This window comes from Brassica napus, chromosome A4 (assembly GCF_020379485.1).
Source record: "Brassica napus cultivar Da-Ae chromosome A4, Da-Ae, whole genome shotgun sequence".
Taxonomy (NCBI): Eukaryota; Viridiplantae; Streptophyta; class Magnoliopsida; order Brassicales; family Brassicaceae; genus Brassica; species Brassica napus.
Genome location: NC_063437.1, coordinates 21,081,587 through 21,094,188, shown reverse-complemented (window position 1 = coordinate 21,094,188; position 12,602 = coordinate 21,081,587). Strand labels below are relative to the sequence as shown.

The window sequence follows — 12,602 nt, the reverse complement described above, 5'->3', positions numbered from 1 at the left end:
AAGAAACTTCAAAACTTCAAATTTGAAGTTTTGAGGAGTGAAACTCTATATTTGAAGTTTCACTACTCAAAACTTCAAATTTGAAGTTTCATATTTTTATTTGCATTTTGGTCCCTAATCACACATCACTTTTATGATTCATAAACAATTTCTTGTTTTTGTTTTAATCTTTAAAAAATATTTCTCATAAATATTTTAAATTTTGTTTACAGATTTTTAATTTTACACATAAAATTAAATAAACTTTAAAATAAGATTTAAATATTTTAAGCTAGATTTAGACAACAATAATATACAAAAAAAACTTAACAAAAAGATTTTAAAAAATTACATGAATACATAACTATTACACAAATTTAAATATAACAACAACACAAATAGTCAGGTAAGTTTGATCCGGAACCTTCAAATTTTCAAATATTGTTAAATTTTTTGTGTAACTGAAGATGGTTGATGTTGTTGTTTTTGATGTTTTTTTCGTACAATTCTTTTTTGTTCATACCGAATATATTCACGAGTATTAATATCATCGAAAAAATTAGTCTTTTAGCAATCTTTTATGTTTCTCTTTTACTTTCTTGTTATGATCTAATGTATTTACAAGTATCAATATTATTCGATTTCAATATCTTTTAACTCGTAATCTACAAAGTAAAAATGAGGAGAGTCATTTTTACTTCGAAATGCAATAATAGATCATATATGCATTACGAAAATCATGTTATGAAATAATATGCTATTTTGTTTGAAGTTTATAATTAATTAAGTTATTTTTCTTTAAATATTTATATTAAATATAATATTTTATTAATTAATATTGTTGTAATATGTTTATATATGTGCTAGTTATTGCTAGTTATTTACAAAAATTTTATGAATTCAAATTAGTTATGACAAATTTAAGGACCATATTATAAAATATAAATAGTTTTGAAATTGAGTTTGAATTTTTGCTTTTGGAGAAGAACACATTTAAACTTCAAATATAGAATTTTGAAAACTTCAAAATAGAGTTTATTTTTGGAGATGCTCTAAACCCGTTGCTGTGTCCAAAAAAAAACATTGCTCATTATTTCCAACTGAGAAAAATGATAATAACTCTCTCAAAGTAACATCGACATTAATAAAGCGGAATACTATAGTTTCCATCAATTGCTTTTCTTTGGATTCAACAACTCTTTAAACCACTTAGCCGATTTCTTGGGGTATCTCTTACATCCATCTTTGAAATCCACATAAACCAACCCGAACCGGACGGTGTATCCCATTGCCCATTCGAAGTTGTCCAACAAAGACCACGCAAAAAATCCCTTGACGTTGGCTCCCACCCTATAATATCATTTAACAAAAGCATTTGCCAACACCGTTACATAAATGTATATGTTTGTTAACATAGCATAAAAATACTTACGAGATTGCGTCTTGAACCATCTCGAGATGTCGAGCGTAGTAATCGATTCTATCGCCGTCTTTGAGGAATATTTTGTCCGTACTAAATTCATCTCTCCCTACAATAAATATATCATCCAGAAACTAGAACTCATTGTCGAATATTCATAAATGTATATATCAATCAAAAGAAAGCTCATGGCCTTGTGAATTACCGTTTTCGGTTATGTACATGACCGGGTCTTTGAACTTGTATTTTGCATAGAGGACAAGATCACGAATACCCTTTGGATATATCAAAAGCCAATCTGATGCAGCCTATAAAAATAAAATAAAAACACATATATAAGGTTTTAGTCTCTTACCGTGTAGTTTTAACCTAAAAATTGCAAGATTTTAGAAGATTAATCTAGACAAGTACCTTTGGACCAATGGGAACACCTTCTCTTTCACCTAATAACATTTTTTTGTCACGCATAAATATTCGATTAATTTGTTTTAAAATGGTAAAAAAGATGTTGGATGAAGCAAAAACGAACCTGTGACACTGGCACAAGGATCAGAGAACATTGTAACCTGTTCGGTGGAGCAGGGGACATCCTTTGCGTAAGTGGAAGAGTAATAATTGATGCCAATGAAATCATATGAGCCCTTAAGCATCTTAGATTGTTTCGCAGTGAAAGTAGGCAACCGACCGCCTTTTACGTTGTTGACCATGTCGATAGGGTATTTACCGGTCACGAGTGGCTCCATGAAGTAGTCAAATGTGAAAGCCATGGCTCGTGCCGCAGCTAACCTATCTTCCGCAGATTCTGTATAGGGCAAGTTCCAACCCGCGTTCAAAGCGATACCAACTTGACCCTTTTGAGATGCCTGTTGAACAACATTCAAGAGCAAGTTTGTTAAGATCCGCAGATGAATAAACTTTAGATTCAGTGATTCATAGTAAGGTTTATTTGTAGCCTAAGATTGCTATAAACATGATCAATTTCAGTAACTTTACTCGCAAGAAACAGAGTAGAATCTTGTTTTTTCTCACCTTGTATTTTTTCCTGTAGACCTCGACGGCGGCTCCGTGAGCAAGAATGAGGTTGTGGCCGACGATATAAGGCTCGGTGGCTCCATCTCCAGCGGTGCAATTAGGGTTTGTGAATTTGGAGCATCTACCTGGAGCCATTACACCTGCAACATAACCTTGTTGCACCACTGTCAATGGCTCGTTCAATGTCATCCAGTGCTTCACTCTATCTCCAAAATTCTTAAAGCAAATATCCGCATAATCTCGGAAATCGTTTCTGTTTCATCCACCAAAAAAAACAAAAAAGTCAATAAAGTCGGATAGTTTTGATAGTAGTATATTTGAATGTTAATTGTAATGGCTAGTTGAACTAGTCAATTTTGTTTCTATTACTAATGCTAAATAAAACTGAAGGTTTTGAGGACTTACACAATCTCTGAGCCACGGAATCCACCGTAAGCATCTTCAAGACCTTGTGGTGTGTCCCAATGGAACATGGTGGCAAAAGGTTTAATTCCTATAGACAGTAAGATAATATTTGCATTAGTTTCTGCTTGTATTGCGTTTATAACTAAATGGGACATCTAAAAAAACTAAAAAGGATACTTATATTTGAAGGGTGGAAGATGTTATTACTTATTAGTCGCTATCTCACTAGATTGTTTTTAAAAGTCAAAAGATTTATGACTTATGAGTCTATGACTTATTCAGTGGGCAACATGTAATGTTTCATTTAACACTTTACCAAAAAGACATGTAACGTTTCCAAATGTTTACGTGAAAACGTGAACGCCACACATAACTTGTTTGGAAGGCAGCCAAAATTGAAAGGGTGCCACGCATTAAATGATTGTTTTTGAACTTTGAAGATTTAATTTTAAGAGAAAAATGCATTATCACAAGAAGCCATTAGATGAAATATATATGTAAAGTATAATACTTGGATTTTCTTCGAAGTAATAGAATTTCACATATACATAAGTCTAAGTTTGAAAAAATTGTTTACTAACATTGTTTGCTAACATTGTTTACTATAAATAAGTCCAAGTTTGAAAAACATTGTTTACTATAAAATCTCAACTTAAAATAATGTGAAACCCAGAGCGTTACTTTAGCTTATTTGTCGAATTGTATGTTGTCTTTTTACCTTTGGACAAAAGCTCATTGATCAAGTTGTTGTAATAGTCAATACCAGCTTGGTTTATTCCTCCTTTTAGATTCCCACCTAAGTAAGAAACAACACGTCAACATTATTGACACTTAAAATTAATCAAATCCCATGTGAACCCCTTCAAAGAGAAGAAGAAGAACTTACGAGGCAATATTCTCGACCACGAGATTGAGAATCTGTAAGCATTGAAGCCAATCTGATGCAATAAAGCCACATCTTCCTGTAATCCAATGTTTTAGTGTATGATATAATCAAAGATTGTGGCTGGTTTTGAGGCCAATGAAAAGTCAGAACAGACAATTTAATTACAGAAAGATAATTACCTTGTAAAGATGGTAAGAGTTATCTGCAACAGACCCATTGCTACCATCCTTTATCTTTTCTGGAGAATAATAAATAAAAACATTATTTGAGTTTATCAACTATACTATACTCCCATTGAAGAATCAAAAGCAGAGTAGTTGAAACAAATTTTGTTTTTCAAGAATAATTCATTTTGGTATTCAATCTCAGAGTGGTCAATCAATCTTTTAATAAGAGCAGATTCACACATATATGTAAACTTTTATTTTTTGGATCAACTACACATATAACTATTCTTTAGATCCTAAGTGAGATTTAGATCAAAACAAAACCTGGGTATTTTTCAGAGAAGGTATCCCAGATACTTGGTCCTCTACCATCTTCATGAGCACCTCCTTCAACCTGAGAGTGTTAAACAAAACCCATAAACCTTTAATTCAAGAAATAAATCATGGTAATTAGAAGAACCAAAAAATAAATACCTGGTAAGCAGATGTTGCAGACCCAAAAATGAAATCTTCTGGAAAATCACTTCTTCTTAATTTAGGCGTTGAAGAATTGTTCAGGGCAAGAACTCCATTGAAGGCCAAGACAATGAGCACTATTAGTAAAGAAAAATATTTTCCTCTCATTCTAACTTTTCTTTTGATTGTTAATTTTCCTTTGAGGAGATGAATGAGTGGGACTTTTTATATACGGAAGCGAATTGTTTAGCACAGATGAGAGAGAGAGAGAGAAATTTGTTTTCTTTTATGGCATCAAGTTAGTAAATAAAATTTCAACTAACCCTATCTAGTTATCTTTCAAATAAGGAAAATAAGCAAAACATTAGTTGAAAAAAAACTTACTCCATCCGTTTCATTTTGAAAAAAATCTTGTTTCTTCCGTTTCATTGTAACTCTTGTTTTAGACTGGTACACATAAATTAACAAAATATTTAGTTTTGTATATTTTGTAAATAAAAATATCATTGTATATAGACAGAACTATATTTTAATCAATATAAAGTTAAACCGAAGATTAAAATTAATAAATTTTGTCTTGAAAATTTAAAAACAATATTTAGTAACAAAATTTTTTTTTACAATGACGCTTAATATGAAACAAAAGAATATTTATTTGCATTTTTTTATTTAACCGGCATTGATTATCTAAAATTTTACTTATAGTTGAGTCATTTTATAAAAAAAAAATATAAAAAGCAATGCACCATCTTGCACGTTTTTCAGACAATTACGGGAAGTGCTAATTTCTAAAGGGAACGTGAAGACGTGTAAGAACTGATGGGACGTCTTTTTTTTTTTGTGCAACCAATGTTTTTCATTCATATCTTAACTGATTACATGGATAAAAGCAACGTCAAACAAGTGATGTGCAGTCTTTTTAGGGAAATCAAAAGCAAAGCAATGTAAAGATAGAGACACAAACTTAAACAAGTTTGATAAGATGTCCAAATTGGTTTCAAAGGTGCCACCCGCGAGTAACCATATGAAGAAATTACTGCGTTCTTTGAATCTTTCAGACTTGAAAATAGTCACCGTATGTCGTGACGTTGAGTGCTCCAAAACCTCGGGTCTCATTGGAATGAGTCTCGTTGTATCTTTCGGTCCCAAACGAACCATTACACAAGATAACAAGCGGTAAGGAAAGCAACAATATTCATTGGCTTTGGAGCCAAGAGAAGAGTACCTCTCATGGAGAGGAGTTTTGATGGTAAGATTCTCTCCTAACAGTAGGAGGACATGTGGAAAAGATCTCTCATGGTCCTTAGCATGAGGAAATTTGATTAGTCTTTTTAGTAAAGAAAAGACTAAAGGACTGCAGTCTTCAAGCTTTGAAAAGCTCCACTTTTGAAACAATCTTGCAACAATCTTTTCACTTGTTAGAGCTGATGGTGTATAAGGACTTCGGCTTGAACTTTGTGGGTTAATACCAGTGATTGCACCAAAGAGATAATGAAGTAATTCTAATCCCAAATTGCAAAGCTCGGTTGCTGGTCTCTTCATCTCTAATTCCATAATTGTTCTTGACCAAGAAGAGCACGAGACTGATGGATCTATGGGATGTAATAGTTGTTGGGCGCATATGGCACTGACGGGAAGACACGGCTGTGTTAAATTCGACAAGGAGGAACAGACAGCCTTTATAATAGTATCATGAGATAAGAACTTGACGAGATTTGATGAGCAACTGAGAGTTGAGTTCAAGCAGAAACTTCGGATTCCAACATTACCGTGTCGGATCCAGAGAGTATTCACGGAACCCACGTAGATCCGTTGGTCATCAAATCCTAACAAGCTGGGCATGAGAGAGCAAATACCAGGAGGTGTATGTCTGAAAGACGTTTGCGGTGAGAAGATGTTGGTCGGTATATCTTCTAGCAGGGGTTTCCTCACCGGACTGAAAGGGACTTGATGCTCTGAGCTATAGATCTTAACAGATCTGTCGAGCGGTAAAAGAAGAACATCAGAATGGAGTTCTCGCTCGCACCAAGTCCAGTCAGAATAGATCTTCCCTGAAGGGAGAAGGGTCATCGCCCGAGGAGACAACGAAGGTGACGTTAGTCGCAGATTCTTCAGATCCGGCCATCGGATATTACAGGAAGAGCGAAATGGAGGAAGTAAAGCGCAGGTCTCATGAAACGGATCTGATGTCAGTACAGTCATGAGAGATGGAGGAGGGTTACATGTGAGAGCCAGGAGCCAAAGGACATGGAAACGGCACCGACTCCATCTCTTGCAGCTAGCGACGGCGGAAAAGGTTAAGAAGCCCAACAACATAAGAAACTCGTGAACAATCCAGGTGAAACGATGAACTGCGGAGGAGAGACGGCGGCTGGGCGAGGCAACGATGAACTGACGAAGAAGAACGGGAGCGGGAGATATGTCTGGAGGGTCTGGAGGGTCTGGTGGTTCCAGAGGTTCAAACGGAGAGAGAGAACCAATCAAAGGAAACTTACACGGTGGAGGATCGGGAGGGGGTCTGAAACGCGCCGGGGGAGGAGCTATGCCCATCGAAGTCATGGAGGATGAGAGGAGCAACTTCAGGGAGAGGAAGGTTGATCGACGATGCTGAAGCGTTGAAGATCCATGGAGGCGGCTCACCTCGGGAAGCGGGCCTGGGAGGTTTTGAATTTCAGATCCGACGTTTTCTTGTGGATATCGATTACTTTTTTTTTTAAATTAACTCACTGATGGGACGTCTATTTTCGGTTTCTTGTGCTAAAACTAGAAGCTTGTATAACGGCTATTTATTTCAAATCTTGTTAGATAAAGACATTATATACTTTTAATCTTTATTATGTAAAGACTACAGAGTATTATTAATCACAGGTTGGTGTGGTCTGGAACGCGTTGGGAATAGTCTGTCGGTCAAAAAACGACTACTCTAAAATCTGTTCCGATATAGTATTTGATTAATTAATGAGTTTCTTAATTAATTAAGACTTTCTCTGATTTCCTTGTGATGAAACAAGTCCATGTTTTGGTTTAGGGGGTCTTTTTAGTTGTGTAATTTATAGTTTTTTCGCGACTTCTTAAAGAAGTTATTTAAATTAATGACAAGAAAATAAATGATTTGAATCTAAACTTTTTTTTTCTGTAAACAAAAAATGATAGTAGAAAAAATTAAAAACTCATATAAGAGTCATATAAAAACAGAAAGATTAGTAGTACACAAACAGAAAGATTAGTAGCACAAAAACAGAAAAGACTATGGTAAAGATAGCTGATTATTCAAAATTATTGTTTTATCCATCGATTTATCAATTTTGATGATTTGTTTCTAAATATGTCAAGTTCTGAAAAAATAACATAGCCATAGCATGCTGGGCCAACAAACTGAAGCGGCCTAAATATGATCTAAAGGCCGAAACTAAAGTTAAAAAAAAAGATTAATATCTCGCAAATAGGCTTTTATGTATCAAGTTGGATCGATCTTTTTTAGCCTGCGGGTATTAGGCCTTTTTTTTTTTGATCAAAACATTAACAAATACTATGTTGCTCAGACCGAACTCATCGCCTTGAGCTAAAGCTTGCAGTCCTATCCTAAAATGCTCCACTGTTTCAGACCCCGGAATAAAAGGAACCGCCCGGTTTGTAATCTTTTGACGAAAGCTTTCAACTCTTTAACACTCTTTTAGCATATTAGTGATGGGCCTAACTCACACCCAAAAGCTACCTCAAGAGTGGAGGTTTACCCATACACTTATATATTGCCCAAGGACCATCATCCCACACGATGTGGGACTCTAATAGCCTCTCTCGAGATGTGGATGGGAAACGGTCCAATCGGAAACAGCCCAAGTCCAACATCTCGGACATACCACAGCAAGATGGACCATTTGTACAGGCTACATAAGTAGGAAACTGTTTATATGAGAAATCATCTGCTGGGCTTTTACCATGGGCTCTGATACCATATTAGTGATGGGCCTAACTCACACCCAAAAGCTAGCTCAAAAGTGGAGGTTTACCCATACACTTATATATTGCCCAAGGACCATCATCCCACACGATGTGGGACTCTAATATAGCATTACTACTACTCTCACTATCATCTCCATTACCGTATACGGGAATCACCTCAGTGTCAGTCACTTTTCCATCGCAAACCGGACATTCTTTAACGTTCAGATAAATAAGAGGCAGCTGATAGAAACATTCCCAGCAGAACAAGTGACCACATCAAGTCAAAACCGGATCTTGAGCATTCTCTAAACATATGTTACAGTCAAAGTAATCACCAGGAACAGTAGAGTTTGTTCTCTCCATGTTCAATGCCTTTGCTATTAAGTAAGTCTTGTTGTCACGGTTTTCGACGTTTCTCTCTCTAGAACTCTCGTGTATAATTAATTCCTGCGGTAGAGTCTCTAGGCACCGAGGCTCGTGGTGGTGCTGGTGTTGTTGTTTCTCGTTGTCTGATTCTTGAAACTATTGCTTCGAGCTGTCTTATGCGTTCTTCGATCAGCGAGTGAGTAGTCTCGAGCTCGTTTGAAGATGGGTCTTGATTTAAATCAAGTTCCGTTGTCTCTACTTGAACACTGGTACATATCATCAATTTTCATTTTGATTGTTTTTTTTCGGCTAAATTTTATTCAATAAAGATTATGAAAGTTTCATTGTTGTCCACATTTCCTTTGAGAATCTACATATTTGATCAATTTTCTGTAATTTTAAGTCCATAGTTTTCCAAAACTTGCTTCTTTATATGTCTTAATGTAAGTAAAATAATGATGTAGAAAGCGCAAAATAAAATATTACATATTTACCAAACATTGTAATAACTAACAAAAAATCTTCATTGGGTTTGTATAGCAATTATTGTCCTAAGACTTCCATTGCTTTATGCATAATCTGATAGCAAACTGTATTTCATTCACTACTAATAAATATCACATAGGCTGCTATATTGAGAAACATGTCTTCAATCGACAATATGGATAATGCTAGCAGGAAAAGATTAAACAATTTTGTTTGTTATCTGAAGTGTTCAAGTACACTACCATTTTTTGACATCAAGTGTTCAAATACATTACTGTAAGTCTTGTGTTACAAAAAACATTACTATAATAAGTCCCTGAAACATGGCAATCAGACAGAACACTGAGTAATTTTGTAACAAACGCAAAAAGACAAAATCCAAAGATAAATCTGCATACTCATAAAAAACCAAGTCCGGAGAACAACGTTGAAAGCAAGGAAGGATCAAATCCAGCAAACACTGAAGGGTCAACAGATGGGAAAACAGACGGGTCAAACCCTAGATAACCAAACGATGAAGAAGAACCGGATCCACCTCCCAGTCCAAATGGTTGGCCAACAAATGAGAAACCCGACGGGTCAAACCCTAGATAACCGGAAGACGAAGAAGAACCGGATCCACCTCCCAGTCCAAATGGTTGGTTAACAGATTGGAAAACCGATGGGTCAAACCCTAGATAACCAAAAGATGAAGAAGAACCGGATCCACCTCCCAGTCCAAATGGTTGGCCAACAGATGAGAAAACCGACGGGTCAAACCCTATACCGGAAGATGAAGAAGAACCGGATCCACCTCCCAGTCCAAATGGTCCGAGCAAATCAAGAAGCTGAGAAACTTGGCTTGGGCTTTGTGGCGTATTGGTTACAAGATTATTAATCATCTCATTAATCATAGGTCTAATGATAGGACTCATTGTTGGAGTCCCCAACGGATAAGGATTATTAAAAACTGGACTAGGAACATTAACAAACGGCGTCGTGGCGATAGAGTGCGGTTGCATCGGCCGGTTTGGACCATGTTGGACCATATTTGTTGGACTAGGTAGTTTCTTTCTAGCACACAACAAATGAGCATCGAATCCACCACACTCTTTACAGCTATAGAGCCACGAGTTAGAGCCGAGTCCTTGGCACACACTGCAGCGGAAGCTAGCGGCCGCAGCTGATCTTGATCCGGATCCGGACCCGCCCGGAGACGGCATGGAAAACGTTAAATAAAGTTGGTGGTGAGGGTGAGATTGGTGCGTGACACGAGAAGGCATGTTGGCACAAACCGTGTGAAGATCTATACCGCAGTCTCCACAGTGGTAAGCGAATCCGTCACCGTTTTTGCCGCATGCGTCACAGCGGAATGTCCCTTCTTGGTATTTTGGAGAGGAGATGAGAGACAGGAGATGGTTTTTGTCGAAAGGGTGTCTGATCTTTTGAGGTAATTCGGAACATTTTAGGTGGATGTGGAAGTTGCATGGCTTACATGTGTATGAAGGAAGATTGAGAAGCTTTAACTTGCAAACCACGCAAGAAGAAGAAGAAGAGTTGGCTTGAGGATTGAGAGATGAGTTGAACAATGGATGTGGATGGCTGAAATGTCGAATTGAGTCTTCTGGTTTTGGCCTTCCCATTGTTTTTGCTGCACAACTTGTTCAGAGAGGGTATTAAAATGTTATTATAGTTTGGTATGAACACAAATCAATGGCTTGGGGACTTGTTGGAACATTTTGTTTTGTGATACGCAATTTTTCTACCGTGTGATGTTGATTCTAAGCTTTCAGTCGACGACTTTAAAGTCAACGGTTAGATTGTTTGATCAAGTCGTTACCCACTTGGATTATAGTGAAACTTCAACTATTGAGAAACTCTAGTGCTTTGTCACAACTTCTTAACAATCACCCAAGTTGGAGATTTCAAATCATAATTAAATGATGTTAGTAGTAATATCATTATATTCATGTTAATTTGTATTAGTTATCACACAAAAATATAAGAACTAATTATTATATCAAATAAAACAATTATTATATTTACATTGAAAAGGGCTACGTAATAATTTTTATATGATAGTGGGAGTATTTAGTTAATTGTTAAGCGGTCTAAATTATGCAATTCTAATGTCAACTTTCTTCTTGTATATTAAAATCACAACTAGGTGAATACGAATAATAAAAAACTCAGAATTATTTAGCCCAAAATAGAAATCGCAAGCCCTCTACATACATTGCTATTTATAGTTGTTAAACGTTTCTTCCACGTAAAAATACCAAATCCAGGCACAATGACTTCAAAGAAACCGGTTAACCGACCCTCGGTGAGGCACCCGAGTCACAACCATCCGCTACGCCTCTTCAAATCCCAAGAAGAAGATGAGATCATCTGCTCTGGATGCGAGCTTGACCTAATCGGACAAGCCTTCAAATGTACAAAGAAAGACTGCGATTACTTCTTGCACAAGTCATGTTTCGACCTACCTCGTGAAACCAAACACAAGTCTCACTCAGACCACCCTTTGACCCTGCTTCATTCCCCACCGTATGGTCACTCTTACACGTGCGACGCATGCGGCCAATATGGATCCGGATTCACTTACAACTGTTCAGAGTGCCAGTACGATGTACATGTTGGATGTGCCTTTATCCCCGAAACTGTGAAGCGCGAAGATCACGACCACCCCCTCACTTTAGTCTACAACACACCATGCAAAGGTCGCGAGGACGGTGCAATGTTCATATGTGATGTTTGTGAAGAAGATATGTCGGAGAATCTTTGGGTTTATTACTGCAAAGAATGTGATTATGGGACACATGTGCATTCTTGCGCGGTTTATGAAGATCATCAGCCAAAGAAAGGAGGAGGAGGAGGAGAAGAAGGAAGAGGAGGAGGAGGAGGAGGAGGAGAATCGAGCTCTGCCGCTGCAAGGATGAAGTCGTTGATGAAAGCTCAAGATGAGATGGCGGCGTTGCAGCTCGAGGCACGTATTAGGAAGAACACTAATGATGCTATACTTGAGTTATGGGATGAACCAAAGCGGAGATATTATTGGTGATCGAAACTATGAATGATCTATTTGATGCATTGATGAAGATTGTAATTGTTTTTTTTTTTTTTTGGGAATTTCGTTTGTTCGTGTGACTTACTGCAACAATTATTTTCAATGAAACTTTGTTATGCAAAATAAAAAGAAAAAGTAATAAATAAATGCATGATAAAATTCTGATCCACTTGGGTTATTTGAAATTTTAAAATGTTTGCTTTTAAAAGGCAAGTAGTATATGCTATCTTTGTTATGTATTCACTAATAATAATAACGAATGTTTCAATTCATCAGCAATAGCATTAGTTGTATTGATAAATCGTTAAATAGACATATTCGAGTAACATGCGTTGGTCTTGCAGGTTACATGCATCTCAAGTCTCAAATAAGATTTAGGGTTTAAAGCTTATGATTTTCACTAGAAATTACTAT

General features: G+C 36.5%; 3 protein-coding genes and 1 pseudogene across 3 annotated transcripts; 1 reads left to right on the top strand and 3 right to left on the bottom strand.

Annotated features, from left to right (window-relative positions):
* Positions 1 to 1,046: 1,046 nt before the first annotated feature.
* Positions 1,047 to 4,624, bottom strand: LOC106429289 (beta-glucosidase 15). The gene is made up of 12 exons (XM_048778794.1): positions 4,364 to 4,624; positions 4,214 to 4,283; positions 3,902 to 3,960; positions 3,723 to 3,798; positions 3,555 to 3,632; positions 2,837 to 2,924; positions 2,429 to 2,684; positions 1,929 to 2,262; positions 1,811 to 1,842; positions 1,605 to 1,707; positions 1,412 to 1,508; positions 1,047 to 1,329 (listed from the first exon to the last, which is right to left on the bottom strand). The coding sequence occupies exons 1-12, from the start codon at positions 4,511 to 4,513 to the stop codon at positions 1,149 to 1,151; spliced, it is 1,524 nt and encodes a 507-aa protein (XP_048634751.1). The 5' UTR covers positions 4,514 to 4,624; the 3' UTR covers positions 1,047 to 1,148.
* A 690-nt stretch (positions 4,625 to 5,314) lies between these two features.
* On the bottom strand, positions 5,315 to 8,936 carry LOC125608377 (annotated as a pseudogene).
* On the bottom strand, positions 5,315 to 10,913 carry LOC106429258. The gene has a single exon (XM_048778795.1). It carries the CDS (start codon positions 10,762 to 10,764, stop codon positions 9,541 to 9,543), a length of 1,224 nt encoding a protein of 407 aa, XP_048634752.1. The 5' UTR covers positions 10,765 to 10,913; the 3' UTR covers positions 5,315 to 9,540.
* A 279-nt stretch (positions 10,914 to 11,192) lies between these two features.
* On the top strand, positions 11,193 to 12,322 carry LOC106429267. Its single transcript, XM_013870009.3, has one exon. The coding sequence runs from the start codon at positions 11,415 to 11,417 to the stop codon at positions 12,180 to 12,182; it is 768 nt and encodes a 255-aa protein (XP_013725463.1). The 5' UTR covers positions 11,193 to 11,414; the 3' UTR covers positions 12,183 to 12,322.
* Positions 12,323 to 12,602: the final 280 nt, after the last annotated feature.

Excerpts from the sequence above, each read along its gene's own strand:
- LOC106429289 (XM_048778794.1), bottom strand. The coding sequence starts at position 4,513 with ATGAGAGGAAAATATTTTTCTTTACTAATAGTGCTCATTGTCTTGGCC. Across the intron at positions 3,799-3,901 it reads ACTCTTACCATCTTTACAAG|GAAGATGTGGCTTTATTGCA; the intron begins GTAATTATCTTT and ends ATTGGATTACAG. Across the intron at positions 2,263-2,428 it reads TCTACAGGAAAAAATACAAG|GCATCTCAAAAGGGTCAAGT; the intron begins GTGAGAAAAAAC and ends GTTGTTCAACAG.
- LOC106429258 (XM_048778795.1), bottom strand. The coding sequence starts at position 10,764 with ATGGGAAGGCCAAAACCAGAAGACTCAATTCGACATTTCAGCCATCCA.
- LOC106429267 (XM_013870009.3), top strand. The coding sequence starts at position 11,415 with ATGACTTCAAAGAAACCGGTTAACCGACCCTCGGTGAGGCACCCGAGT.